Source organism: Cynocephalus volans, chromosome 14 (assembly GCF_027409185.1).
Source record: "Cynocephalus volans isolate mCynVol1 chromosome 14, mCynVol1.pri, whole genome shotgun sequence".
NCBI classification, from domain to species: domain Eukaryota; kingdom Metazoa; phylum Chordata; class Mammalia; order Dermoptera; family Cynocephalidae; genus Cynocephalus; species Cynocephalus volans.
Window position 1 is genome coordinate 86,709,790 of NC_084473.1, and position 27,117 is coordinate 86,736,906.

The following is a 27,117-nucleotide window of genomic DNA, read 5'->3' on the forward strand; positions in this document are numbered from 1 at the left end:
TTTTGCCTTGTTTATTTAGTTCATCGTTCTAAGTACTCATGCTTTATAGAAACAGAAAAAAAAAAATGTTTAAGATACCCAGTAATAAACCCTGTATTTTTAAAAGTCAGGTTCAAAATCCTATATATAGTCATATATAAAACTGAGGAAGGTGGCGTACTTGATCCACAACTCTTCCAATATTTATAATCTCTAAGATTGCATTCATCGTCCTCACTACTGTGCTATTAAAGATTAAAGCCTTGCTTATTAATTCAAGGGTTGAGATTAACACTTGTGGGATGTTGCTTCTGTTTTAAATAGTAGATGGTCTTGAAATGGCGTAAGGACTTAACCGAAAAGTGAAACGTTCACACCATTGACACACTTCTGTTTATCAAGGCATCTCATCTGTATGCCCCAGTTTCCTGATTCTCAAGAATGCCTTGAACGTATGTGCAATATAATTAGTAACATCTGTCCCTACCAAATTTGCTTTGCAGGTACTCTTTGAGCACCTCAAACTCTTCCATTGCTGCTCTTCTCTGTGCCCTTTATCCACACTTCCCAGCTCACAGCACTGACAACCGGTGAGTCTAGTGATTCTGTCTTCAATGTGATATTTCTTAAGATCTCTAAGGGGATAATTTGGTTGTGTTTTGGTTTCATGGACTTATTTCTATTTAGTATTGTTCTGTTCTTGAACTTAGTTGTCTTCCTGGCTAAGTCTTTTAAGAAGTTTCTCTCACAAAGTAGTAGACCAAAAGAGAACTTTGGACATCTGATGACTGACCAGCCTTCCACTTTTCTCAAATCTCCAGAACCGTTCTAAACCCAGAAGTGGGCCAAACAAGGTTATCTTGAGGGAAAATGCATCCAGGAAATGTTAGTAGCCAAGGGAAGTTCAAGAGAATACCTTCTGTGCTATAATTGTTTAATTCCAAGAGAACATTTTGTCTGATTTAGTGGCAATGTCTGTAATGAATCCCTTTTCACCCTCTTGTACGTAAATGCTGAGAAGCTTTGTGTAAATGACAAAGAAGGGACAAGAAAAGCAAAATGCAGCAAAAATATCAGACAATATAGAAGTGGCAGTGAGCAGTAGAACCTCAAATCATATAGAAGCAGTCAAATAATACAAAAGCTCTGCATTTTAGAGCACAAAAAACCACCAACACTTCAGTTTCTCTAGAGGTTTCAGATATAGCAGATCTTTCTTGCATATGGGGGAAGGGAAGAAAATAGCTCCTTATAGCCCAGTGACATCAGACATGACCACTATGCTCTATTAAAGTCACCCCTGTTGTCTGCCCAGAGAAGCGTCAAGAGCACTGATTGTGTAGTACAGAATGATCAGGAGCACCATTGTGTAGTAGAGAATGGTTAAGAGCACTCACTGTGTAGTAGAGAAGGGTTGGGAGCACCATTGTATAGTAGAGAAGGGTTATGAGCACTCACTGTGTAGTAGAGAAGGGTTGGGAGTACTCACTGTGTAGTAGAGAAGGGTCAGGAGCACTCATTGTGTAGTAGAGAAGGGTCGGGAGTGCTTATTGTAATAACCTCAGCCATCATTTTAAACTACAGTATAATGTGTAACCAGTGATAGAAGAAAGATAGCTGTTTTACAAAAGCCTGATCTGAAATTCAAACTCTGATGATAGGTGGAGCATAAGAATATTGTTAAATTAATACAACTCTGACATGTGGTCTTGCACCTGTCATTTAGAAAAGATTTTTGAGTTGTTAAAGTTACTTACTAGTTAGAGCACAATGGAGAGCCATGCTTACATATTGTTGGTCATAGTGTTAATTAATTTAGCTATTTTAAACAAAGCAATTTGGTGATAAGCATTAAGAATCTTTATGTAATTGATAAATATCAGGGTTTTTTTTTTACTGTATAAGTAAGTTTATAATAAATTTACTATATAAGTAATCTACGTATAAGTATATAAGATTTTATCTTTAGTAGACTTACAGAAGTGGATGGATTTGGGTGGGAAGAGGGAGACCATTGTCTGTAACTATGATTTTTTAAAAGATTGAAGTCTCATTTTATCCCATTTTATGGGATCTTTAAATACAAAAATTTTGTTTTGTGTTTATATTCTAAAATATGAATTTTAAAGTTTAAAAAATTTGAGAACTCAGAAGCACACACAAAGAAAAATATTGTTGTAATCCCACCCATAAATTTTTGATGTGCTTTATTTCAAGGGTGTGTGTGTGTGTGTGTGTGTGTGTGTGTGTGTGTTTGTGTGCAAGTATGTATATGTACAAGAGCGTTGCTATCTGACGAAAACTGGCATCCTTTCCTCCCATATCCTCCCTACCAACCCTTAAGAAAAAAAAGAACTAGCAGTAAATTCATGAGAAGTTGAAAAGAGATTCCTTTGTTGAGCAGAAAGGGATATTTGAGAGGGACTAATTTTATAAGTGTTTAATTCATAGTAAATATTTTCATCTTAAGACAATTTTTACTTCCCTGTAAAGCCTCTTAACTGAAAACTCAGGTAAAGAATTCTTGGGTCAAGGATCACATATATGATTTTTTAAAGAGAATTTCTCCATTACTTTTTATTGAGTCTTGTGATCTTTTAAGATTGCTATTCATTTTAAGACATTACACCAGCTTCTGTCCTCTTCTGGCTTGTAGGCAACAGCAGATTGTAGAGCCCATGCTATTGCCATGTGTTGGTTACCTACTCTCCGTATTTTCTCTGAACAGGTATCATCTCCAGGCCCTCCGGCACCTCTATGTGCTGGCTGCAGAACCAAGGCTTCTAGTGCCTGTGGATGTAGATACAAACACACCCTGTTATGCCCTCTTAGAAGTTACCTACAAGGTAATTCTTTCTCCTTATCATTTATTTGTAATTTTGTTACCACTCATCCATCTTTTCAGGACAAAATATCTCAAAAGTATTGTCCAAAGTTCTTGTACATCCTGCAAGCCATTCAGGCCCATTTATAGCCTATGGGTGTAATTTTTTAGGGATCATCAGCTATTCTTTTGTCTTTAGAGCTTATAGGTTGAAAATGTCACTGTAAGTTTGCATGGCTGATAGTAGTGTTCTAAAAAATTAACTGAAATACTACCCAAAGTGATCTACAGTTTCGGTGCGGTCCCTATCAAAATACCAATGACATTCTTCACAGAAATAGAAAAAACAATCCTAAAATTCATATGCAACCACAGAAGACCCCAAGTTGCCAAAGCAGTTCTGAGCAAAAAGAACAAAGCTGGAGGCATTACACTACCTGACTTCAAAATATACTGCAATGCTATTACAACCAAAACACCATGGTACTGGTATAATAAGATACATGAACCAGTGGAACAGGATAGACAACCTAGAAATAAATCCATGTATCTGATTTTCAACAAAGGCATCAAGAACATACATTGGGGAAAGGACAGCTTCTCAATAAATGATGCTGGGAGAACTGTATATTCATGTGTAGAAGAATGAAACTAGACCCCTGTCTCTCACTATATACCAAAATCAACTCAAAATGGATTGAAGACTTGAAGACAGAAACAGAGTGAAGAGGCAGTCTACAGAATGGGAGAAAATATTTGCAAACTGTTCATCCAACTGATGCCAGAGGAAGGGTCTGGAAGGCTCAATAGCTGTTCTCAACCCACCCATCCTCTTACTGAGTTCTTGACTCTGCCACAGGAGAGAGTTAAGAGCACAGATACAGTAGAAAGTGAGAATAGGTTTAATGTAACGAATAGAGACACAGATTTCGTAGAAAAAGTGTGGCATAGCTCCTGAGACTGAGCAGGGCCCACTCCAAGTTTAATACAAAATTAAGAAATGCACATTCACAGACAAAGTGCAAGCTGGCTCTACAATGAATAGCATCCTGCTAAAGGCAAGTCTGATACAAAAGAAAGAACTATGCACTCCACAGGCGGAGTGTGGGCTGGCCCCAGAGAGAGTGAGCAACAGCCCTACCTTCTGCTGGGATTTAGCTTTTATAGATTTGCCACCCAATACATATTCATGGCATCTAATACATATTCACAATACCCAATACATATTCATGATATCTAATAAATATTCAACCAGGGGTGGGCTGCAGCCCTCCCCCTTATGTAACATAATCTTGCACATGCTCAGTTGGTCTCCTTTTGAGGCATGTTCATTGGTCAAATTCTATCACATGCACCAGACACATTCAAGAATATTCTGTGCTCTTTAGCACCTCTAGTGGGAGGTCATTCAGAGGATTAAATTCTTTTCCACTGAGCATGCTTGGTGACCTGGGTTGTATAAGCCTCTATAAATTTATTTTATTGAGTATACTCAGCTACTAGGTTTGCATAAGTCCATCCCTGTGGTCAAAATCTCCCTGTGTTGGTACTGAAAATAGGTCCAACAAGCAACAGTAGCTCTCTTCTAGGGGAGGGCCTAGAGGAGGGACTTAGAACCTTGGGGAGTGGCTTGAAACCCAGAAGTGTGCCCTGAAACCTGAACCCATGGAAACTGAGCATCTCCTATCCGACAACAAGGGATTAATACCCAAAATATATGAGCAACCCAAACAATGGCAAGAAAACAAATAATGCAATTAAAGAATGGGCAAATGGCCTGAATAGATATTTCTCAAAAGTAGGCAATCAGATGGTCAGCAGGTACGTGAAAAAAATCTTTAATATCAGTAAGAATCAGGGAAATTTAAATCAAAACCACAGTGAGACATCATTTACCCCAGTTAGAATGGGTATCATCAAAAGACAAAAAATCATAAATGCTAGCAAGGATATGGAGAAAAGGGAACTCTTATAAAATGTTGGTGGGAATGTAAATTAGTATAGCCATTATGGAAAACAGTATGGAGATTTCTCAAAAAACTAAAAATAGATCTACCAGTCTCACTGCTGGGTATTTATCCAAAAGAAAGGAAATTAATATACTGAGGAGACACCTGTACCCCAATGTTTATTGTAGCACTATTCACAATAGCCAAGATATGGAATCAACCTAAGTATCCATGAATGGATAAAAATTGTGGTATATATACACAATGTACTGCTATCCAGTCATTAAAAAGAAAAAAAATCCTGTCATTTATGACAACATGGATGACCCTGGAAGACATGTTAAGTGAAATAAGTCAGGCACAGAAAGACAAATACCACATGTTCTCACTCATGTGGGAGCCAAAAAAAGTTGAGTTTGTAGAAACAGAGTGTAGAATTGTGGTTATTAGAGGCTGGGAAGGGTAGGGGGCAGGAGGGACAGGCTGAGGTTGGTTAATGAGTACAAAAGTATACCTAAATAGAAAAAATAAGTTCTAGTGGTCTATGGTAGTGCTAGGTGTCTGTAATTAACAGTAATTTATTGTATGTTTTCAAATGGCTAGAAGAGAGGAGCTCAAATGCTCCCATCACAAAGAAGTGACTAATTTTTGCAGTGATAGATATGCTAATTACCCTGATTTCATCATCACACTTATACATGTATTGAAATATAACTCTGTACCTCATAAATACGTACAATTATTATGTCAATTAAAAAGTAATAATAAAAAAAAAACCCCAAAACGAATTGAGTCAGACTAATCTTGGATTTGTTGGCTGAGTACTTTAAAGCCCAAAATTGTTTATTTGGTGAGAGATCTTTTGTTTAGATGCACAAATAGATTACAAGTCATATATCCTTACATCATTCAGCAAATTATGAGATACCTTCTGTATATCAAAACTGTGCCAGGCTGGGGCACAAAAACGAGATGGTATTGTCATATTCCTTAAGGAACTTTCATTCATGGGGGAGCCAGGCATGGATGCAATGAGAATAGAGTGTGGTAATAGGAGGTTATGTGTGGGATGCAGAGGAGCAGAGAAGTGCCCTTGTCTAACTGTGTGGGTTTGTGAGGCTGTTTGGGCTGAGACTTGCCAGATGAGTGAGGCTTGTTCTCAGGGGAGAAGACAACATGTGCAAAAACCCTGAGACCTCGGGAGTGGGGCCCTTCACTACTGCTGGCCTGGAAGGGCAAGGCTCAAAGTGATGGGAGGTGATGTGTGCCCTGTAAAGGAATTTAGAATTTCGTTCTTCAGGACTTGAGGATCAGAGACCACTTAGCAGTTTCTGTACAAACTGTGGGGAAGGGGGAGGTGAAGAGTGGAGATGTTTCTTCTTTGTAGTTTCCTCTGATTACCTAGTGAACTGTGGCTGTACTTTTACGTTTGTAAAGGGCACTCAGTGGTATGAACAAACCAAAGAAGAACTGATGGCTCCTACCCTTCTTCCAGAACTCCACCTTTTAAAGCAGGTAAGTTAGGCATGACTTAGGGAGTTCTATCCCAGGGATAAACTCAAACTAAACAGCATAGCGTTAAAGATAGCAAAATAAAAGCCTCTGCTTTCTCCATGTTTTGTAGAAAACAGAAAAGCAGCAGCAGGAAGAATAGTCATGAAGAATAGAGAAGGTCTTGTCTTGGAGACCTTCACTGATGTTTAGATGGCCTCATAATATGGTTCACATACAGTTTGGTCTGGAAATGGAGCTTGTTAACCTTTCAGTGTCACTTTCCAGCTCAGTTATTATTTCTTCTGAGAAGCATGGGTTTCAGTTTGTCACACTAGTACTTTTTCAGCTTTGGGTTGACTATGTTTACATTTATCTCGGCAGATTAAAGTTAAAGGCCCAAGATACTGGGAACTGCTTATAGATTTAAGCAAGGGATCACAACACTTGAAGTAAGTATATTGAATTTCTCAGATGTACCTTTTAAAAAGGAAGTGAATAAAAAAGGCATAACTTATAGATGATTATCTAAAATGTTGCTTGTCACCCTTTGATCTTATCCAAGACAATATGTATTGAATAAAGTGCCCTTATCTTTGAAACATGGTTTGTATTAGCAAATGAAAGTTTTAATTTAGAAATCAAGCCCTAAATATTTATATTTATTCATTGGGAAACTTAAACTGACTTAACTTGGTACAGTAATGGAATTGTCTCTTGGTTCAAAAATGTAACATTTATTTTAAGAAAATAAAGCTGATGTGTATGTCCACAAAGGAAACTTTATTATAAAAATTGATGTTTTTCAGACCACATCTTCTGTTGCTTCTCTTTACCATTCTCTTTTTAGAATGTTTCATAAATTTAACATTATAGTAGATTGCTATTAGGTCAGAGTAGTCATATGCAAGTAATTACTGTAGAGTGTTAATAATTTTATAGTTTAGGTAGTGTGTAAACTAAGTCATTAGATTTCCAAAAAGTTTAACATGCATGTAAAAGCTTTTATAGTTTGTTGCTAATTTATGTTTTCCCAAGCCATTTATATAGTAGCTATTTTGTATATTGTTCTGTCTTTATTTTCTTTCTGCTTCAAACTAATTAATAGATACTTAGTACCTCCAGTGTCCCATGCATAGTGCTAGGGAATATAGGGAATACAAAGAAGTGTTAGATAAAATGCTACTTTGAAGCTTATACTTGAGCAGATAGTCAAAATGCGTTCTCATTTAATAATTTCCATGAATCTAGACACCAAGGAAAGGCAGAACTTTATTTTAGGCTTTCTTGTAGGAACCAGTTTAATTTTAGACTCAGTAAAATGGTGTGGAAAATGGTAAAGGTTTCATCTCCTATGAGCATGGTATTGGAAAACACTATGTTTCTAGCCAAGAAGTGCCCATAATACCTCATATTAAATTCATTCTTTTTTCTTTCAGGTCCATCCTTTCCAAGGATGGAGTTTTGTATGTTAAGCTCAGGGCGGGTCAGCTCTCCTACAAAGAAGACCCAATGGGGTGGCAAAGTTTGTTGGCCCAGACTGTTGCTAACAGGAACTCTGAAGCCCGAGCTTTCAAGGTTGGTTGGTAAAAACTGAAAGATGAGAGGAAATAGTTGCAAATCCCACTAGCTTTCTCTTATTGCTGTAAATTGTAAAGGTGGATCTGTTTCCTTTCTCATCACTGTAGATGATAAAGACTAATTAACCTTGGGTCTGTTTGTAGTTTTTTGTGACAGCCATAATAAAATATGGACCATCCTCTAGTACCCTAAGTAAGATTTACATTTAGTGGCAAGGACAGTCACAATATACCTTAAAACTATAAAAAGTATTTAGTTTAGTAATTTTAGTTATTAATCCTCAAATCCGTCAAGATTTACTTAATTCATAGCAAAATTAGAAAAATATTCTTGCAAGATAGCAATTCCATTTTTAAACTGTCATTTGTTTCTTAAATCTTGGTGAGATAAAATGATGAGAGATTTAGCCTTTTTTTATTAGTTTGCTTTATTATTTGCACAAATGAAGAAGTAGTTAAAATAAGAGTATATGAAACTCATTCTCATGTGGGCGTCAGTACATATTTTTTCTATATTCTAGAACTCAAATAACTTTCTAATACTAGAAATATGTTCCATAATCTGGCATTAAAATTTCTGAATTTAACCCCAGTATTTAGGAATTCCATGAACATATGTGTTCCTGCTGAAGATACGTAGAAGAGCGGTCTAAAGTAGTCAGGACCCAAAAGGGTAGTTAGATACAGCAAGAATGTGGCAGATAGACTAGCTAAGTGGCAGCTGGAGGACTGAGTTATCACTCTTTGTTCTTCCAAGTAAGGAGGTAGCAGTTTATTTTTATTTGACTTGCATTTCATTTCAGATCTGTTACTTATGACTGAGCCTTTATAAAGTTCCCAGGGTTTAAGTATATAGATAGTTCCCAGGGTTGACATCAGTCAATTTTGTTTGGCAGTTTTTAATAGATTGTCTGTGAAATACTTTTGAAGGATTTTCAGACAAAGCTTAATTTAAATTAGCACTCTTGCTTCTTCTAAAAATTAGAGCCTATCTCAAAGACTCTAGTCCAATTTGTAAAAAAAATAGGTAAGTTTAGACTTGAGTTTGAATGGGAAGAGTATATGAAAATTAAAAGACATCTCAATTTCCTGGCTGCTGGAAGTTCAGAAATAAAATATAAACCTTACTGGAAAATACCTTCATAATCCATTTTCAGTCTTAAACCTTGAGTGCGATTCTATTTTCTTCCAATTTTTTTATTGTGGTAAAAATACACTTAAATATAAAATTTATTGTCTTAATCATTTTAAAGTGTATAGTTCAGTGAATGAAGTACATTCATATTGTTGTGTAGCCATCACCCACCATTGATCTCCAGAACTATTTCATCTTGCAGACCTGAAACTCTGCACCCATTAGACACTAACTTCCCATTCCCCCTCCCCCAACCCTTGGAAACCACCATTCTACTTTCTGTCTCTGATTTTGACTACACTACATACCCTCATATATGTGGAGTCATATGGTATTTGTCTTTTTGTGACTGGGTTATTTGTTATTATTTTTCCCTTAACCTTTTCAGTAACAATTCTGGTTTCTAGTAGGCTTTTTAGTCAGTGAAGGAGGAGGAAAGCCTTTTTTGGGTAAGTTGTGTAAGAAAGAAGACCTGTTTATTATTGGCCTTTCGATAAATCAGTAGCTCAAGCGTTGAGCAAGAAGCTTGTGCAAAAAGCATCTTGTAACTTCTTAGCAGAACAGGCCGATGAAGATTTAGCAAGTTTGTACCACCTTGGTTTTGTGGGAAGCCTGTGTGAAAAAAGGGGAGGTAGAATTCTTAGAATAAAACTGCATTCATTACAATTTCAGCGGTAAGGAAAATAATCTTTTATTACCTCATTTATGTTGTTGTTTGTTTGTTTAGCCAGAAACAATTTCAGCATTCACTTCTGATCCAGCACTTCTATCATTTGCTGAATATTTCTGCAAGCCAACTGTGAACATGGGTCAGGTATGTATTAATATGGTTTGCTGATCTCCAGGACTAGAATTTGTTATTATTTTTATCTGTGGACCACTAAAAACATCTATAATATTTGTATCTATCTTTGAGATTGATGACATGCTTCAGGCACATTGGATGATTTTTACTTGACAAACATAGTTTTTCTGTAGCCTAAAACTATTAAATTCAGTAACTTCCTACTTTGATTGAAGAAACAACTTAAATTTCTAAGACATTAGTACTGATAGGTGATAATTTCTTATGTCCATACTTGTACTGATTTATGTATTCAATGTTTTCCACCTTTCTCTTGTTTTTATGTCATTTTATTAATTTTGTTTCTTCTGTATATTATAATCCTTCTTTCTGTTGGTCATATAACTACTCTCTTCAGGATTCCAAAGGTACCTAGCAGATCTTTGATTTAATCCCCCAGGCAGACAGGGAAAGATTGGATGTAGGAATTAGATGATCTGGAATTGATAGCCTGTTCTCTACAAGTGTGTGTAGACCTGGGAAAATTTCTCAACCTCCCCAAAATGTAGTTTTCTCATTTCTAAAAGTGGGATTATAATAGAATCTACCTTACAGTGTTGTTTTGAGGGTTAAGTGAAGTAACCTTCCCCTCTCTTATTTGTTGCATCTTGAAGACTCCGCTAAGTACTTTATGTAATTTTCTCATTTAATTCTGACCCTGAGGGTAGGTACTTAATCATTCTGGGTTTACAGATGAGGAAACTACCACTCAGAGATATCACGTGTCCAAAATCACACAGCTAGTATGGGCTGGGTGTGCACTCATGGCCACAGGTCTCTTGATATAGCCCATGCCTGTCCCTAACACCAGCTGGACTTGAATCTGTTGCCTCCCCCAAACTTGTTCTGGCCAGTGTTTTCTTCTGCATCTTTGTTGGTGTGATATTCCCTTTCTGGATCCTACTCTTCCCAGCCCAACCCAAGGCATATCTCTGTGATGTCCTATCTGCTCATTTTACACTAGTTTGATTCATTGCTCTCCTCCATAACACTTACTGTCCTTAAGTGTCCCTTGGGACTTAATATTTATTGTTTTTTATTGATTAATGTTGCACATGCTCTGATTTTTTTCTTTTTTTTAGAATTGGTGCATTTATTTTATTTTATTTTAAAATTTTTATTGAATCATAATTATACATATTTTGGGGTTCAACATTGGCATATATTGATCAAATCAGTATTACTAGCAATATATAACTATATTGTTACAAATCATACTTATTCTTTATGCCTCTTCTCCAATCCCTCCCCATCCCCCATCCCTCCCCCCTCTAATTGCCCTAGATTTCTTCTCTCTTTCTGAAAGAGTAATGGTTACTCTGTTGATTGGTTGCCTAGATGGTCTGTACAATGCTGAGAGATGTGTTCAGGTACCCCAATATGATCGTAGAGCAGATGCTTCTTCTGTCACTCTGAAATGAGCTTTGTGGAGAGAGACATCCTCTTCTTTTCTTTGGTCTCTGCTGGTGACTCTCCTTGTGTCAGTGCACTCCAGTTGCTGGTGGACCATCTGCGTGGTGGTTGTAGCATCTAGCCGCTTTTGCGGTAGCCATGGTTATTGCAGTGGCTGTGGTGGGCCACCAACATGGAGGTGATGTTTTTGGCATGCTCCTTAACTAGTTGGTGGTGGAAATGGCAGTGTGCCTGGTTGTGGGAGGTTGTGTGGTACCTGCCTCCATGCCTCAAGACCCCAGGCAGGCCCCATGGCTCTAGCGGTGTGCCTGGTTGTGGGTGGAGGGTCTGGACCTCGGCTCCATGCATCAGGACCCCAGGCAGGCCCTGTGGCACTGGCAGTGCACCTGGTTTTGGGCAGACGGTCTGCTACTTGGCTCCCTAGGAGTCTGGGTGGGCCCCGTGGTGCTGGTGGTGTGCCTAGTTGTTCCCTCTTTCTGTCTTGATAGCCCAGCTGACATCCGGTCCTTCTAGGTGTTATAGGTGTTTTTTAGTGAAATAAGACTTTTACTAGTTAATATCAAACTTTGTTTCTGGTTGTGGATACTCTCTTTATTCTTTCAGTTCTGTGTTGGATTATTTGCTGTTGCCACCACTTAAACTCTGCTGGAACTAATTTGTTGTCTTTTGCCTACTTCTAAAGTGGGGGAACTTCCTGTGGGGATCAGTACTTGAGCTCTGAGGTTGAGCTGAATTGCTGCGTTGCTGTTGATTCCCTGGGGAAGGCTTTGTGTGTAGCTCAGGTTTTAATGGTTGACTTTGTAGGACTTTGAGGTTTAGTGAAATCCAATGCACCTGGGTTGTGTAGAAATACTGGTCTGGGCCTGAGTCTTTTCATCAAACTGTACCCCATGCAATTCTATATTCCTGGCCAGTCTCCTCTGACTGGTCCTATGCTAATGGTGGGGGGGCAGATCAGCTGTCCTTGCTGTGCCCAAGTATTCTCCCTGTGGGCCTGTCTCCCTTACTTCCTGTATCCCGCACTGTCTCTGGTTTGTTGCACCAGTGCTGCAAACACTTCCTATAGGACAGGCCATGTGCTGGTCCCTTGCAATGACTCACTGGCCTCTGAGTGGCTCCTTTTTTTCAGATGTTGTGGCTCCTTGCTCCTATGTGGGTCCATGGGAACCCTATTAGTGGTCTTGCTGGCCTGCGGGCCACCAAGGCCCTCTTCTCCCCATGCAACTCCATCTGAAGGGCACGGCTGCTGCTTTTGCGGCTCCTTCTCCATGCACTCAGCAGCTCCAGCCTGGGAGTGGCCGGGGCTAGAAACGGTCGGAGAGATTTTTTCTTTCTCTCATCGTGGCTTCTCCTGCCTTCATGCTCTCCATAGGTCTCTCCTCCTCTTCCCCTGAGCTCTAGCGGCCCTGGCTTGGCTGTCGTTGCCTTTTAATAGTTGTAAATTAGTTGATTTGTGGGAGAGAGTGACACTGGGGACTTCCTATTCTGCCATCTTGACCAGAAGTCCCCTGTGACCTCTTCAAATTCTCTGCCTATGGGACGTAGGGAGAGGAGACAGGACCCCACCAGGCTCAGGTGGCGAGAACGGCAGGAGGCAGCAGCCCAGTGGGAGGCTCCCCTGGAGGGCAGCTGAGCCAATGCCAGCTGGCGTGGGCAGCGAGGAAACGTACCTTGGCCACTGCTCCCACCGGCTGGCCGGGGCCACTCTGGGCCCTCCGGGGCTGCAGGCTGGGGCAGAGCCGGCTCCAGGTACCCTGGCCACCACTCAGTCGAGCACCCAGGTCTGGGGTAGGCTTCAAGTCTGAGGTCTGCTGCCTCCCCACCTGGGCTGGTCCTACCCGGCCCTTGCAAAGCCTGAGCCGCAGGTCTCTGGGATCCCACCACCTGCTGCTGGAGCAGCTGGCCACCTTCAGAATTGGTGCTTGATTTTCTTTAAAAAGAGATTGCTATTTTACTTTTGTATCATTTACTGTAGAGTTTAAGAATGAGCCATAGTAGTTGCTATACAATTGTTTCTTGAATTGATTCTGGAATATACTTGGTGCTACAAAAAACTTCTGATTTTCCACAGAAACAAGAAATTCTGGATCTCTTTTCCTCAGTACTCTATGAATGTGTTACTCAGGAGACCCCAGAGATGTTGCCTGCATATATAGCAATGGATCAGGTATGGTTCCAAAACCTGTTCTAATTCTAATGAGATTTATCCTATATTCAAGTAACCTACTGAATGGTGTGGCAAGGTTCCCAATGTGTCCTTCCTTTCAGTTTTTTGTTTTGCTTTTAGAATTTTAAAAAGGAAACCCTATCAAAGTTGGAAGCTGTGTATATATATACAAAAGCTTGCACTGTATGATGACAGGAGTGCCCCTTGGGGGTGCTGTCTTCCTCTAAGGGTTCCCAATCTCCCCGTCTGTCTTCCTCCCCTGACTAGGAGAGGAAGAGAGCGTTCTGTCCCTCTCTTCCTCAGCATCTTTTTGTGGTCTCTTGCCTTTCTCCTGGCAAAGCCTCTTTGTGGGAAAGACGGTACATAAGCAGGAAGTGAACAAATAGTGTCCTAACGACTGCAGTAATGTGAATGTACACCTATGTGTTTAAGCTTGCAAGAGGTTACAGAATCAGTGTGTAGTGATTTAGAGAAGTTGGAGTTCATTTTTAAATATTTCTTGTTACTGCTGGTTTAAAAGAGCCTAGAAGGAGTAATGCAGAAAATAATGCTTAACAGCTTTCCTAAAAGATTGGACCAATTTATTCACTTTAGGTTATTAGTAACACTTATAGGTTTTTAAAGGTGTCATATGTTTCAGACCCAAATTTGCAGTTAAGCTAAGCCAGTAGTAAAGGCAGGCTGAAACTTCTGGAATCTTAAAAATACAGGTCCTCAAATCCCATTCCATATCTACTGAGTCAGAATTTCAGGGGTAAGATCCAGAGTCTGTAGTTTTAAACAGCTCTTCAGTGAATATGATAGAATGAGTTTATGGATCAGTGTTTGGGACTTACTGTCTAAAGCCAAAGAAATAACCTCTAATGGCAAAATAATCTGCTAGAAAGCTGAGTGGGGAAATACAATTTGGCAGAGAATAATGCCCCAGAACCTGCAAATCGCACTGTGTTAAGTAACGTGCTTAATTAAAAGCCAAATTCCAATACAACCAAGTAGGCCCAGAATGCTCTTGTTGTCTGGAGCCTCCCCCGTTTTTGTAAGTATGAATATATGGTATCCATGCTGGCACTGCTTCTCACAGTGCTTCTTTGTATAGCAGCCAGGTAATGGGTTGTGATTTTTCGTTGCTGGCTGAGAGTGTGTCCTCTTTTTTCCCTCTGAATCCTCCCCCATTTGCAGTCATGGGCAGGTCTCTCTGGATGAGCACCCCCTCAGGTTGCAGCTATGGTGACTTTACAAATGGATCTCAAGAACAGTATTATTATTATTAATAGCATTGTTTTTGACTTCTGTCCCCTGAGATCCTGGCCTGATCCCTGCCGGGTCATTTTACCCCACCTAAGTCTCCCAGAGGTGACTGACTGCAGACCTGTTGGGTCTTGATTATTTGGAGCTGTTGAGCCAAGAGTGAGTGCATTTGCCTTTGTTGCTTTCACCTGAAAGCTGCTCATGTGGAGGTGGTATTGAAGAGAGTGACGCCATGCACCTGTACCCAGTGCAGGGCTTTTCTGTGGAGAGACTGCATCAAGACACAGGATGGATCCCCCCTGCTCTTTAGGGATCTTATGAGCCATATTTAAAAAGTACTCTAGGATACAACTCTGAGGAAGAGGTGGTTAGAGCACTTTACGCTTGCATTAAATGGTTGCTGTTCCTCTTTCCTCTTCAAGGCTATAAGAAGACTTGGAAGAAGAGAAATGTCTGAGACATCTGAACTTTGGCAGATAAAGTTGGTTTTAGAGTTTTTCAGCTCTCGAAGCCATCAGGAGCGGCTACAGAACCACCCTAAGCGAGGGCTCTTTATGAACTCTGAATTCCTCCCTGTTGTGAAGTGCACTATTGATAATACCCTGGACCAGTGGCTGCAAGGTATGGTAGAATTGTGTACTTCTTTGTACTTTTGAGATACACTGGTCTCAGGCTTTTCTCTTTTAACATTTTTTTCACTGGTAAGCAAGAAACATATATGTGAGTATAAGCCAGAACGGCTGTAGATTTAACGTGTCCAGTTAGATGAATTAGACTCTGATTGTCTACTTCAACTTAAAAAAAATACATTTAACCCTGCTTTATAAATCATGCAGAGACTATATGTAGTATTTTAAATACCGCTTGACCCTTAGGACCTTGTTTTATCTTCCCTAGTATCAGATCATGTTTCCTTTCCAGTGCCTTTGTCTTCTGTTTCTTAGGGGTATAGCCTGTCGCCTACCTGAGGCCAGTGGCCATTTTCTTCACTTTTCTGTATGTCCACACCTGCACACTCTTGAGTGAATGCTTGTTTTACCAGCTCCGTGTGTCAGTGAGAACCTGGGACATTATGTAACAGTGGCTTTCTACCAGTAGAAGCACTGACCTGTGATTGTAAGGAAATGGTAAAGCTAGTGTAGAACTGATTCTGACTCATGAGGCAAATGATGGGGGCTTTTGATTTATGGAAACGTATTTTTTGTGTATGCCTACAATTGGTTTTTGGTAGTAACTCCTTTTTCTTTTTTTTTTTCTTCATTTTTAGTTCATTCAAATGCTTCCAACAAATATCTGACAGCAGCTTGCTTTGAATACTGAACCTAGTAATATCAGTAGTAATGACTTTTACTTGATTATTTAAATTTATTAGTAATGAATAGAAGTTAGGAATCTGAATATAATTCAGTTAAAAACTATCTATCTGTAACACTAGGAAATAAATTTCTGAAAAAAACTAAATTGTAAACCTGATTGTAAGGGATCTACATGGAAAGTAGCAATTTCAAACTCTCAATATTTATATTTAACAGCTGCATCCAGTCTATCATTTCCTCTTAGGATTCAATAGATCATGTAGTTTAAAAACTTTTAATCATTTTTATTTTCAGTTTTTGGGAAAAATACAAGTTATTTCATATGTTTCAGTGTTTTGTTTTTATTCAGGTTAGCATTTGATCACCTATAGCAGACTTTTGTTATTGATAATAAATATGTCCTTAAATCTCTGCAGATTTTCTGCTTTGTAAATTTCATATAATGTAATGAAACTTTGGCAGTGACTGGAACATTATCTAAAATAGTGCCCTTGATTGTCTGGTTGCTTTTTAGAGCATTTGGTCATTTCCGGTATTGCTCTGAGCCGCCACCAAATTTGACTTGCCACTCTGACCTCACAAAAATGTGTTTATTTTCTAGTGAAGAACGATTGTTTTAAAAATTCTTAAATATATGGTCTCCTTTCTCACAGGCACTGGCAGTTGCTTTGGGATAGAGAATAATAAATTAAATGAAGATGTAGAGCCTGGATATCAGCATTGGAAAATGTCATTCATATTTGTGTCTCTGTAAAAATCACAAATGCTTCCTGTGGACCTTTTGGGTCATTCATTCATAACCCAAACTATGCTCTTAAATCTGAAAATTCAGTGGATTTATCATACTATTTAAATGTTTCGTGTGTGTATCTCCTCAAATTATAATCTTAGGCAAAGAAAGTAGGTTTTAAGTTTAAGCACTTAAAACAGTTAATAAAACTTATTTTTTAAAAAATTTTTATTGAATCAAAATTGATTATACAAATTTTGGGGGGTTGACATTGAGATATGTTGATCAAATCAATATTCCTAGTATATATATAGTTACAAATTGTAATTATTATTTATGCCCCTTGTCCAATCCCTCTCCATCCCCCTCCCCCCCCATCACCCTAGATTTCTTCTCACCCTCTGAAAGAATAATGGTTACTCTGTTGATTTGCTGCCCAAATGATCTGTCCAATGCTGAGAGGTGTGATCAGGTCCCCCAATACTATCATAGAGCAGATGCCTCTTTCATCACACTTGGGAACATGTTAGAAATGCAATTTTTCTGGCCCCACCACAGACCTACTGAATCAGAAATTCTGGGAGTGGACTCCACCCATCTTTTTTTTTTTTTTTAACAACCTTCCAGGTGATTCTGATATTCATTAAAGATTGAGAACATCTGGCCAAGACTAATCAGGAAATAGTACTGGAGTTGAAGTCCCCACAAATGTTGTTACAAAGGGAAGGCTGGTGAAATGGGTGTTTGGGGAGATATCGGCAGTGACCACTACACCTTTACAGCATTCATCTCAGTTTGTAATTATGCATTTGTTTATGGCATTATTTCTGTAATCTCTCTCTCCTGCTGACACTCTAAACTTTACGATGAGAGGCACTCAGTCTAATTTACCACAGTAGCCTCAATACCCAGTATAGTGCCTGCCTGGTATATGCTAAGTGCTCAATAAGTTCTTGATGAAAAAGTAGTAAAAATAAGACATTGCTTGTGCCTCTCAGTTCTGTCATCAGTTGGTTCAGTTCCATTTGTGCTTCTCTCACAGCTGGGGGTGATATGTGTGTGCATGCCTACCTCAGTGGGCAGCCCTCTGATGAATCTCAGCTGAGCATGCTGGCCTGCTTCCTCGTCTACCACTCCGTGCCTGCTCCACGGCACCTGCCATCTATAGGACTGGAAGGTAATTGAGTATCTTAAGTTTTCAGTACCTCTGTTACCAACCTACTTTTGTTTTTAGTTTCTTGGTAGGAAAAATTTGTAGTGAGTTACTTTCTCTAGCTTGGCTTTCATCTTCATATATGTTTTAGTGTCACTGTTGAGAATTTTTTCTGGGGGGAAAAAAAAACTACCAAATTTACACATGCGTGAACTTTATATTCTGAAAAGGATGGCTTCTTCTTCACAGAGCTTTAACACCAGTTTACACCAAAACTAAATGTTCGTATTCTTCTGTACTAATTGATTTTTAAAGTTATTTTTCTTTATTTTCTTTTGGGTTTTTTGAGGGTGGGGATGGCTGGCCAGAATGGGGATCTGAACTCTTGACCTTGGTGTTAAAACCAGCTGAACTAACTGATCAGCTCCAGTTTTTTTTTTTTTTAAATCACACAGAATCTTAATTTTTTTTTTTTTTTTTTTTTTTTTTTTTGTCTTTTTCGTGACTGGCACTCAGCCAGTGAGTGCACCGGCCATTCCTATATAGGATCTGAACCTGTGGCAGGAGCATCGCTGCGCTCCCAGCGCCGCACTCTCCCGAGTGCACCACAGTCTCGGCCCTTAATTTTTAAAACTATAAAGCTTTATAAATTAACAGGGACCAAATTTCATATGTGTTTGAATTTTTTTATAATAGAGAGTTAAAAAAGTTAATAGTGTTATTAGCACCTGACTATATTTTGGAGAATATGGAAACATACAGAGATTGTTCAATAAACTGAATAATAGAATGTGATGAATTCTAAGCACCCATGTTTGTTTATATCACTTTCAAATTGCTGCCTCTTAATTGAGGGTGAAAAAATATTTTTGACAAGAATGAAGATTGTTCTATTTATCATTTAAACTTAAAGTTTACTGACATTACTAGTTTATTGCTGTTTTGGAAACCTCAGATAAAAATATACTATCTAGAGTCTTCTAGCTATAGCCACAGTGGTATTGCTTGTATTGGACTGATTCTCAAAAACAAATATAAAAGCTAGATAGGATACATTAAAAAGCTGTTTAAAGGAATCTGCTGCCAGGACTTGATTGAGGGGCAACAACCTGTAAGAGAAGGGAAGCCATGATGAAGAGAACTCCATATTTACCCTGGCTTTTCCCACAAAGGCATCTGCCAGTTCACAGCACAAGAAGTAGAGTCCCAGCAAAAAGCAGCAGTGCTACTGGAATGAGGAGACAGAGGCTGGGTTTATGATTTCCCAAGAGCCTAGAGCTTGAGGAGCAAAATCCCAGATATGAGGGAACAATAGGAATAATAAATCAAAAACCAGGATGCTCTCTTGCCTTTGCATTTACCAGATCTTAACCTGCATATGCACAGGTTAAGACTTAAAGAGATTTAGCAGAAGCCAGAAGGCTAAAAATGTAAGCAAAAATTTCAGCAGCAGCAAAGTGCCAAGGAGACAAAGGGTAGGGTTTAAGGTCTGCTAACGTGAAGTGGCTGTGGTAAGCATTTAGACATCAGGTGAAATAATAGGACCAAGCCCTATGAGTAAAGGTAAAACTGGAGCAGACCAGACCTAAAACTAGCCTAGAGCAGAATTGAGGATATCTGCTTACATTCTACCTGCACAATAGAAGAAAACTTAACCTTCAGAGAAAGAAAACATCCAGAACCTCTGTAATTTTTAATATATAGTATTCAGTGTTGAATCAAAAATTATAACACATAACAAGAAAAAATACCAGATAATAGAAACAGACCTATATGTGATCCAGATATTGGAGTTATAAGACTCAGGCTTAAAATAACAATGACTAATATTTCCAAGAAAATAGAGGGAAAGAGAATTTCACCAGAAACCTGGAATCAATAAAAAAGAGTTAAATGGAAGTTCTAGAACTGAAAAATACAGTAACTGAAATTAAGACTTCAGCATATGGGTTAATAAACTGGAAGACAGTTGAGTAGAAAGTAAACAGATTGAAGTACAGAGAGAAAAATGGATGGAAATTACAGAAAACTAACTGAAAAAATTGTGGAACAGTGAAAAAATCAAACATGCATGTGGTTGGGATCACAGAATAAGAGGAGAGAGAAAATGAGGTAGAAGCAATATTTGAAGAGACAGAGGCTAAGAATTTTAAAAAATGGATGGTGGATATAAACCCACAGTGAACCCTAAGCATAAAGAATACAAAAACAAAACAAAACAAAACACCACCACCTAGTCACATTGTAGTCAAACTACTAAAAATAAAAGAAAAAAAGTTTCAAGCATAGAATTCCCTTTCAGGCCAGTATGGTATGGAGTAACAGGGACCTGATTTATTTTCCTGCCTGAAACCGAAAACACTGGACCATACATATGAACCAATGGCTTTTGAAATATTGTATATCAGATAACAAAGAACAGTGATCCTTGAGAGATGAGAAAAAAATGAGATGAGCTTAATGGTTGTCTTAGCCTACTGCTTTGAGAGAGTTTCCAGGTGTTGAAGGAGGGAGAAAAAAACCCAGGCAGAGCCTGGAAAACTTTCTGAGTTGATGAGATGTAGTTGAGAGTACAGGGAGACCAAAAGAGCTAGCATTTGCAAGATGGAGTACCAGAAGAGAGAGCTACACAGAGAGAGAATGCCAGACATCTGTAGAGGGTCCCTCTCAAGTATCAGAAGAGTACTTTCTGATCATGCATGTGAAGGAATTGTCTGAGGCTGAGGGAAAAGCTGTCAAATGCATTAGAGGGCACACCGTTGGTTCACACAGGTCCAGGTGCCTGGTCCCACAACATCATAATTCTACCTAGGGGGTCTTAGGTAGAGTATTTAGCAGGGTCTTGCCTCAGTTGTGGGAAATAATTAGCCCTAGACTGAGCAGAGTCTGGTCCCACCTAACAAATCTTAAAAGCACAACACAAAAGGATTAAACCATTTTTCAAATAAATTAACTATATACCAAAACAAAGCTCAGTAATACAGAAATACAAAAATATCCAACACCCAAGAAGGTAAAATTCACATCTGGCATACAATAAAAAATTACAAGGCATACAAAGAAACAGGAAAATCTGACCTTTAATGAGATAAGACATCAATTACAACTGACCCAGAATTGGCACAGATTTAGCAGACAAGGATATTATAATAGTTATAACTCTTCCATATTTCAAAAAAGTAAGAGACATAAAAAGATGTAAAAAGATTGAACTTTTAGACATGAAAACTGCAAAGTCTGAGATGAAAAATACACTGAATGAGATGATGGCAGATTAGACATTACAGAATAAAAAGTTAGTTAGCTTGAAGACATAGTAGTAGAAACTATCCAAAATGAAATGCAGAAAGAAAAAATAATTGGCAATAAAAAAAAACCCAAAAAGGGAACAGACCATTAAAAATGAAGCAGCCTGTGGGAATTAAAGCACCTAATTAACATGTAATTAGAGTCCTTGAAGAAGAGGGTAGAAACAGGAAAGAAAAAATATTTGAAGAAACAATGGCTGGAAAAATTTCCAGATTTGATAAATACTATAAATCCACAGATCCAAAAAGTAGATCTTGTAGATCAATGAACTACAAGCCCAAGAAACATAAAAGCTACAGCAAGGAACATCATAACCAAATTGCCCAAAACCAGTGATAAAAAGTCTTAAAAGCATTACTCTCATTAGATCATCACATAGTATGTGCATGTGTTGAAATATAAATCTGTACCCCATAAATATGTGCAATCAATATGTTTCAATAAAAAATAAACTAAAAAGAAGTCTTAAAAGCAGCCAGAGGAAAAGACATGTTACAAAAGAGAAACAAAAATGAGAGTGACAGCATATTTCTTGCAGGAAACAGTGCAAGTGAGAAGTTAGTGGAGTAGCATCTGTGAAGGACTCAAAGAAAAAACTGTCCAGACTTTAATACTGAGCAAAAATGTCTTGCACAAATAACCATAAAATAAGGACTTTTCAGAAACAGAAATTGAAAGAATTGCTCACTTACACATAGAAAATGTTAAAGTAAGTCCTGCAGGCAGAAAGAAAGTAATATCAGATAGAAATTTAGTTACATGAAGGAATGAAGAGCATTGGAAGTGGTAACTACATGGATAAATATACAAGGTTTTTTTTAAAAAATCTTTTATACAATGTACTATGAGATTTGTAACATATGTAATGTAAAACACATGACAGCAGTAGCTGAAAGGCTAAGACGGAAGCAGTGGAAGTACTGTTGTAAGGCTTTGATGCTGTATGTGAAGTGGTATAATCGCACTTGAAGATAATCTGTGATAAAGTAGTACACTGTAAATTATAAAGTAATCACTAAAATAAGAAAACAGAATTATAGCTAACAAGTCAACAGAGGAGCTATAATGGTATTATACAAAATACTCATTCCAAAAGAGGCAGAAAAAGAGGAAAAGTGGGAACAAAGAACAGACGGAACAAGTAGAAAACGAGCCAGGTGATAGATTTAAACTAACCGCATCAATAATCACGTTGAGTACAGAATGGTCTCTTAGATTCCGCAGTACATCAGAATATTGGAATTGTTTTTATGCCTCCTTGAATGTATTTATTCTTTGTGCTTGGGGTTAAGCAAGGTTTGGGGAACACTATGGAGTAACAAATAGGAGGAAATTTGTCTTAATTCCTGTTGAGGTTTATTAAACACAACTTATTCACAGCTAACTGGCAGAGCCCAACACAAAATACTTAGGAGAAGTAGCTGCCCTCCCTATACTCTGTGTAGCAGTAGAACTCATTCTTGTGTTAGAAAACCACTCTACCATGTCATGAGACTCTTCTCTGCTCATCTTCATGGGATCCTATGAGCCACTTATACCCCTCTGCTGCCTGCATGTCTTCTAGGATGCTTGCTGTGGGTTGGAGAGTCATAGGAGTCATATGTGTGTATATGTTGGGGTGGAAGGGAGTTTTGGGCAGTTGTGTGTGGTGGGATGGAGGCGAAAAGGACGATGGTGCTTAATAGCATTTTAGGTAATTCACTTCCCACTTCCCATTGGTGCTGTGGTTCTTGACCTTGGATGCACATCGTAATCACCTGGGAAGCTTTCAAAACTCCAGATTCCCAGGCCACACTCCAGATGAATTACTGCAGAATCTCTGTCGGACCAAGGTTGAGTGTCTTTGCTTCTTAGAGGAAGAGACATCAAACCTCTCCGTTACTTACTTTCAGCCTATGTTCTTTTTTTAGGTAAAGTACTGAGTGCATGGATTAGGAATTAAAGTATTAGAACCAGTAAAAAATCACTTCGATAGTAACTGAAGGTAGATGGCACATTTACTAATTATATTTAAATAATATATATAGTTAAGCAATATTAATAGTTTCACAAAAATTATAGATCACTTCCTGAAGTACAGAATGGATGTTTAAATTTTTATATCAAATCATGTATTAGAATACATTAAGGAAATTCATAATTTAAATATTCTCTTCAGGTAATTGTTTTCAAAGGGTAGAATGACTGCTTTAAGCATAATTGTGTCTCTGAAGCTTCCTTGAAAGGAAAGTATGGCTGAATTTAGAGATGTGACCTTTTCCACCCATTTTCATTTCTTTAGGGAGCACAAGCTTTGCTGAACTTCTCTTCAAATTTAAACAGCTGAAAATGCCAGTGCGAGCTTTGCTAAGATTGGCTCCTTTGCTTCTTGGAAATCCACAGCCGATGGTTATGTGACCATGTCTTTTGGTAAACTTACCGTGAAAAATGTCTTCTGCGCAAAAATGTGACCAAACATCAAAGCTAAAGAAACATTGATAACTTTTATAATATAACTAGGGGGAAATGAACTGCCTAAACCTAGATGTATTTTAAAATTTATGTGTTTTAAATATTTCAGAGAATCTGTTGCTGTCAACATTAACATTATATGATATATAAAAATGAGTTAAAATTTACCTTTGTAAATAAAGTTTTTTGTTTTGTTTTCAAAACTTAATTACTTTAGTTTTGGACTTCAGAGATTAGAGCAATGGGGGCTGGGGTAGATACTGGCTTTTTAAAGTCTTTGAACTATAGTGGTTCAGGTGGACTGTGCTCAAAAATGCAAAGTTTTAAATGAAGCTGTGTCAAAGTTTTACTTTCATGGCAACAAAAGAACTTTTAGCATTTCCTAAGATGTCACAGTTGTACTGTCTAAAATGTTTGTACTTCCTATGACAGTGCCCTCTCATGGTGTGATCGCCTTAAACAGGAGAAGATGTATACACGAGTGAAGAGCATGAAGTGCTCATTGCCCAGCATGAAGTACTGTGGACTGAATTGTGTCCTCCCAAGATTATGTGTTGAAGCCCTAACTCCAACATACTTGTATCGGAGATAGGACTTTTAGGAAGTAATTAAGGTTAAATGAGGTCATAAGGGTGGGGCACTAATTCAATAGAATTTGGTGGCCTTATAAGAAGAGGAAGAGAGAGATTTTTTTCTCTCTCTCTCTGCAATGTGAGGACACAGAAGACAGCTGTCTGCAAGCCAGGAAGAGAGCCCTCACCAGGAAACGAATTGGCTGGCACCTTGATTTTGGACTTCTAGCCTCCAGAACTGAGAAATAAATTTCTGTTGTTTAAGCTACCTAGTTTGTGGTATTTTGTTATGGCAGCCCAAAGAGACTAATATATCAAGTCTGCTGTAAATAGATAAAACATGAAATTTCCACTACCAAAAAATTTATAGAAATTGTATTTAAAAATAAAGCAGTCCATTTCCACCCAAGATGTAGAGAATGTATGTCTGTATCAGTGGTTTCTGCACTTGATGGTGATAAAAGATATTCATATAAAGGTGTCTCCAGCTTCAAGTTTCCAATACAAGAGGAGGAAAGCTCCCTATTGTCCAGAGTCTGACCTGTGCCATGCTTCCTGGAAGGCCAGTGGGACCATAAGCTGGTAGGAGCTACACAATCTTTATCCATTTATTTTACATTACTTCCACATCCTGAATTGTCTTGTTTACCTCCATATAAAAATTAAAGCAAATAGAAATGTTTCCATTAAGCTTTTGGCAAAAACCCCTGTGGCATTTGCCTCTGCAGAGAGTCTTGCATTTAGAAGGCATGCACCTGGAGGCAGAATGGTTCTCTGCATATTCCATCTGTGTGCCTGCTCCAAGGCCTTGCTCCTGGATGGGAAGCACAGGCAAGATGTGGCTGACTAGGAGGGCCAAATGTGCTTCCCTTCACACTTAAATAGTTTTTCTTCTTAAAAATAAAAGAAAAAATTTCAGTGGTAGATTATGAAAATTCCATTTGAATCAAGACTCGAAGAACTCAATGTTCAGGTAACTATGGCTGTCTTCACTCTCAGTTTATGATTGCTTGTATGCTTTTACCTGAATAAAGAATGACAAGAGATATTTATTTAGTCATTTGCACATAAATTAACTCATGAGGGAGAACAGTCATTAGAATGTTGTCAACAAAAGCACATACCAGGCTTTGAAAGAAAGGATGGAATAAAAGACTGCAGATGGTCTGGGAACAGCATTTTAGGGCCTCCAGATGAGCTGGCAGGGAACAAAGAGGAGGCTCTGGGCAGGTGCCCTTGAGCAGGCATGCTAAGATCATCAGGGAAGTCAATTCCAGCTGTTTATGGGCTCTTGGAAAAATCTTGAGGGGATGGCTCACCATCCGGAACATCAGCCGCCTCAGAGCCAGGGCAAGGGAAGAGCTGGAGAAACGCATCTGTCTTTTTAGAGTTTTGGCCCAGAAGTGGGACAGACCACTTCTGGTTAGATCCCATTGGCCAGAAGTAGTCACATTGCCCCCTGTCACGTGCCCATGACTGGAGGAGAGGCAGATGCTGTGAGCACGAGCAATTTTGCAGTATGGCTTCTAACTTCCTAGTAACTCTCTGTGTCCATCCTTTCTACTTACACAGGAAGAAACATCTGTCATTGTACAATTACACGCGCACATACACTCAGATTATCGTTTTTTCCCCAATGAACACTGATATTTGTCCTCCCTTGAGTGTCATAAAGGTGGGGACTTGTTGGCAACTCTGAGGCATAGATGCCAGGCCTTCCTTGGCCAGAGGAGACTGCAGGTTTAAACCCTACAGAACTTCCCCGCTGTGCTGCCTAATCTTACTTGAGTAAAGCCATTCTCACCCCTTGTCTAGAAACCAGCCAACTCTACAGCTTATGATGAGGGGCATGTCCCAGCTCAGAGAGTTTTGTGACATCCCAGAGGAAGCAAGGAGGAGGGTGTCTCTCATCTCTCAGCCTGATGACCAGTGTGCAAACCCACTTGGGGGGCCAGAGTGGGAGACAGGATTTGGAGTAGAAGCCAGAGCATGTGGAGCTGAGGCAGGAATTGCCAGAGGAATGGATTTGTGTTGATTCTGAGGAAGTCCAAACCAAGAAGACTTTGTTGCCTTCCCCCATATAGGGTTGGGGGCCCCTTTTCTTGTACTGACAAAATTTTGTGGGAAATGCCTCACTGTGTGGGAGGAGGGGAAAAGATCTGATCACCTTTACATCACTAGTGTTGCAAATTTCAGTCAGCAGTGGAGGGAAGCAGAGGTGAGGTCAGAGCAATGGCTGCTCTGGAGGATGTGTCTGGGCTGGCAGCTTTTCAGCATTTATGGGCACCCTGCAGATACCCACACAAGTTTACAGAGGTTCCTAAGTGACATCTTTTCCTGCTTCCAAGTACTGCCCAGGTTCCTCCTCCTCTGAAATATATCAGTTGCTTCTTATTACAGTCACAAGCTGCGGAAAAGTCCATTTTAATAAAAGCTTGTAAAACCACATCCTTAACTCTTGCCTGCGGGTAAGGATGGACTTGCCTGTTCACAATCATCTTGCTTTGCTCTGACGACCTAAAATAAAAGTGAGGCTCAGATGGGGAGTAGGGGCTGCTTACGAAGAGCAGGACCTTCAGGCGAGGAGATCCTGTTTATCAGGCAGCTGCATAAAATGTTAGTGCAGGAAGCTCCCTTTGATGGTGTCTGTCTTGCCCTTAGTTCTACTGCTGAGACCCTGGAGGCTCAGAGAGAGGTGGCTGCCCAAAGCTGCACCACCCCACATCACAACCCTAACCAGGCTGGGCTCTGAGACCACACTTCCTAAACTCCCACCCTGGACCTGGTCTGTTACCTTCTGCCTTACTGGTCCAGTAGACTCTTACGAGGAGGCAATGATTCAAAGTTAAGAGGACTTTGCACCATGCTGAGTTTATGATGATGTTAGAAAAGCAGGCAAGTTAAACTTCCTTTCTCTGTGCATCTTTGGAAAAACAAAGGGCCTTTGTGTAATTTC

The 27,117-nt window shown here is 39.1% G+C and overlaps 1 protein-coding gene across 7 annotated transcripts in view; it reads left to right on the plus strand.

Annotated features, from left to right (window-relative positions):
- The window catches only part of ANAPC1 (anaphase promoting complex subunit 1), a 105,238-nt gene extending 80,809 nt beyond the window's left edge, over positions 1 to 24,429 (plus strand). For 6 of the 7 annotated variants that reach the window (XM_063078157.1, XM_063078156.1, XM_063078162.1 and 3 more), the window contains 10 exons: positions 483 to 569; positions 2,708 to 2,825; positions 6,190 to 6,267; positions 6,628 to 6,695; positions 7,683 to 7,821; positions 9,686 to 9,772; positions 13,287 to 13,382; positions 15,053 to 15,251; positions 17,719 to 17,853; positions 23,420 to 24,429. In XM_063078157.1, the coding sequence (XP_062934227.1) occupies positions 483 to 569; positions 2,708 to 2,825; positions 6,190 to 6,267; positions 6,628 to 6,695; positions 7,683 to 7,821; positions 9,686 to 9,772; positions 13,287 to 13,382; positions 15,053 to 15,251; positions 17,719 to 17,853; positions 23,420 to 23,535 (1,123 nt within the window). In that variant the 3' untranslated portion in view covers positions 23,536 to 24,429. The remainder of the gene's footprint in view (positions 1 to 482; positions 570 to 2,707; positions 2,826 to 6,189; positions 6,268 to 6,627; positions 6,696 to 7,682; positions 7,822 to 9,685; positions 9,773 to 13,286; positions 13,383 to 15,052; positions 15,252 to 17,718; positions 17,854 to 23,419) is intronic. The other variant, XM_063078159.1, reaches the window with a different exon arrangement.
- Positions 24,430 to 27,117: the final 2,688 nt, after the last annotated feature.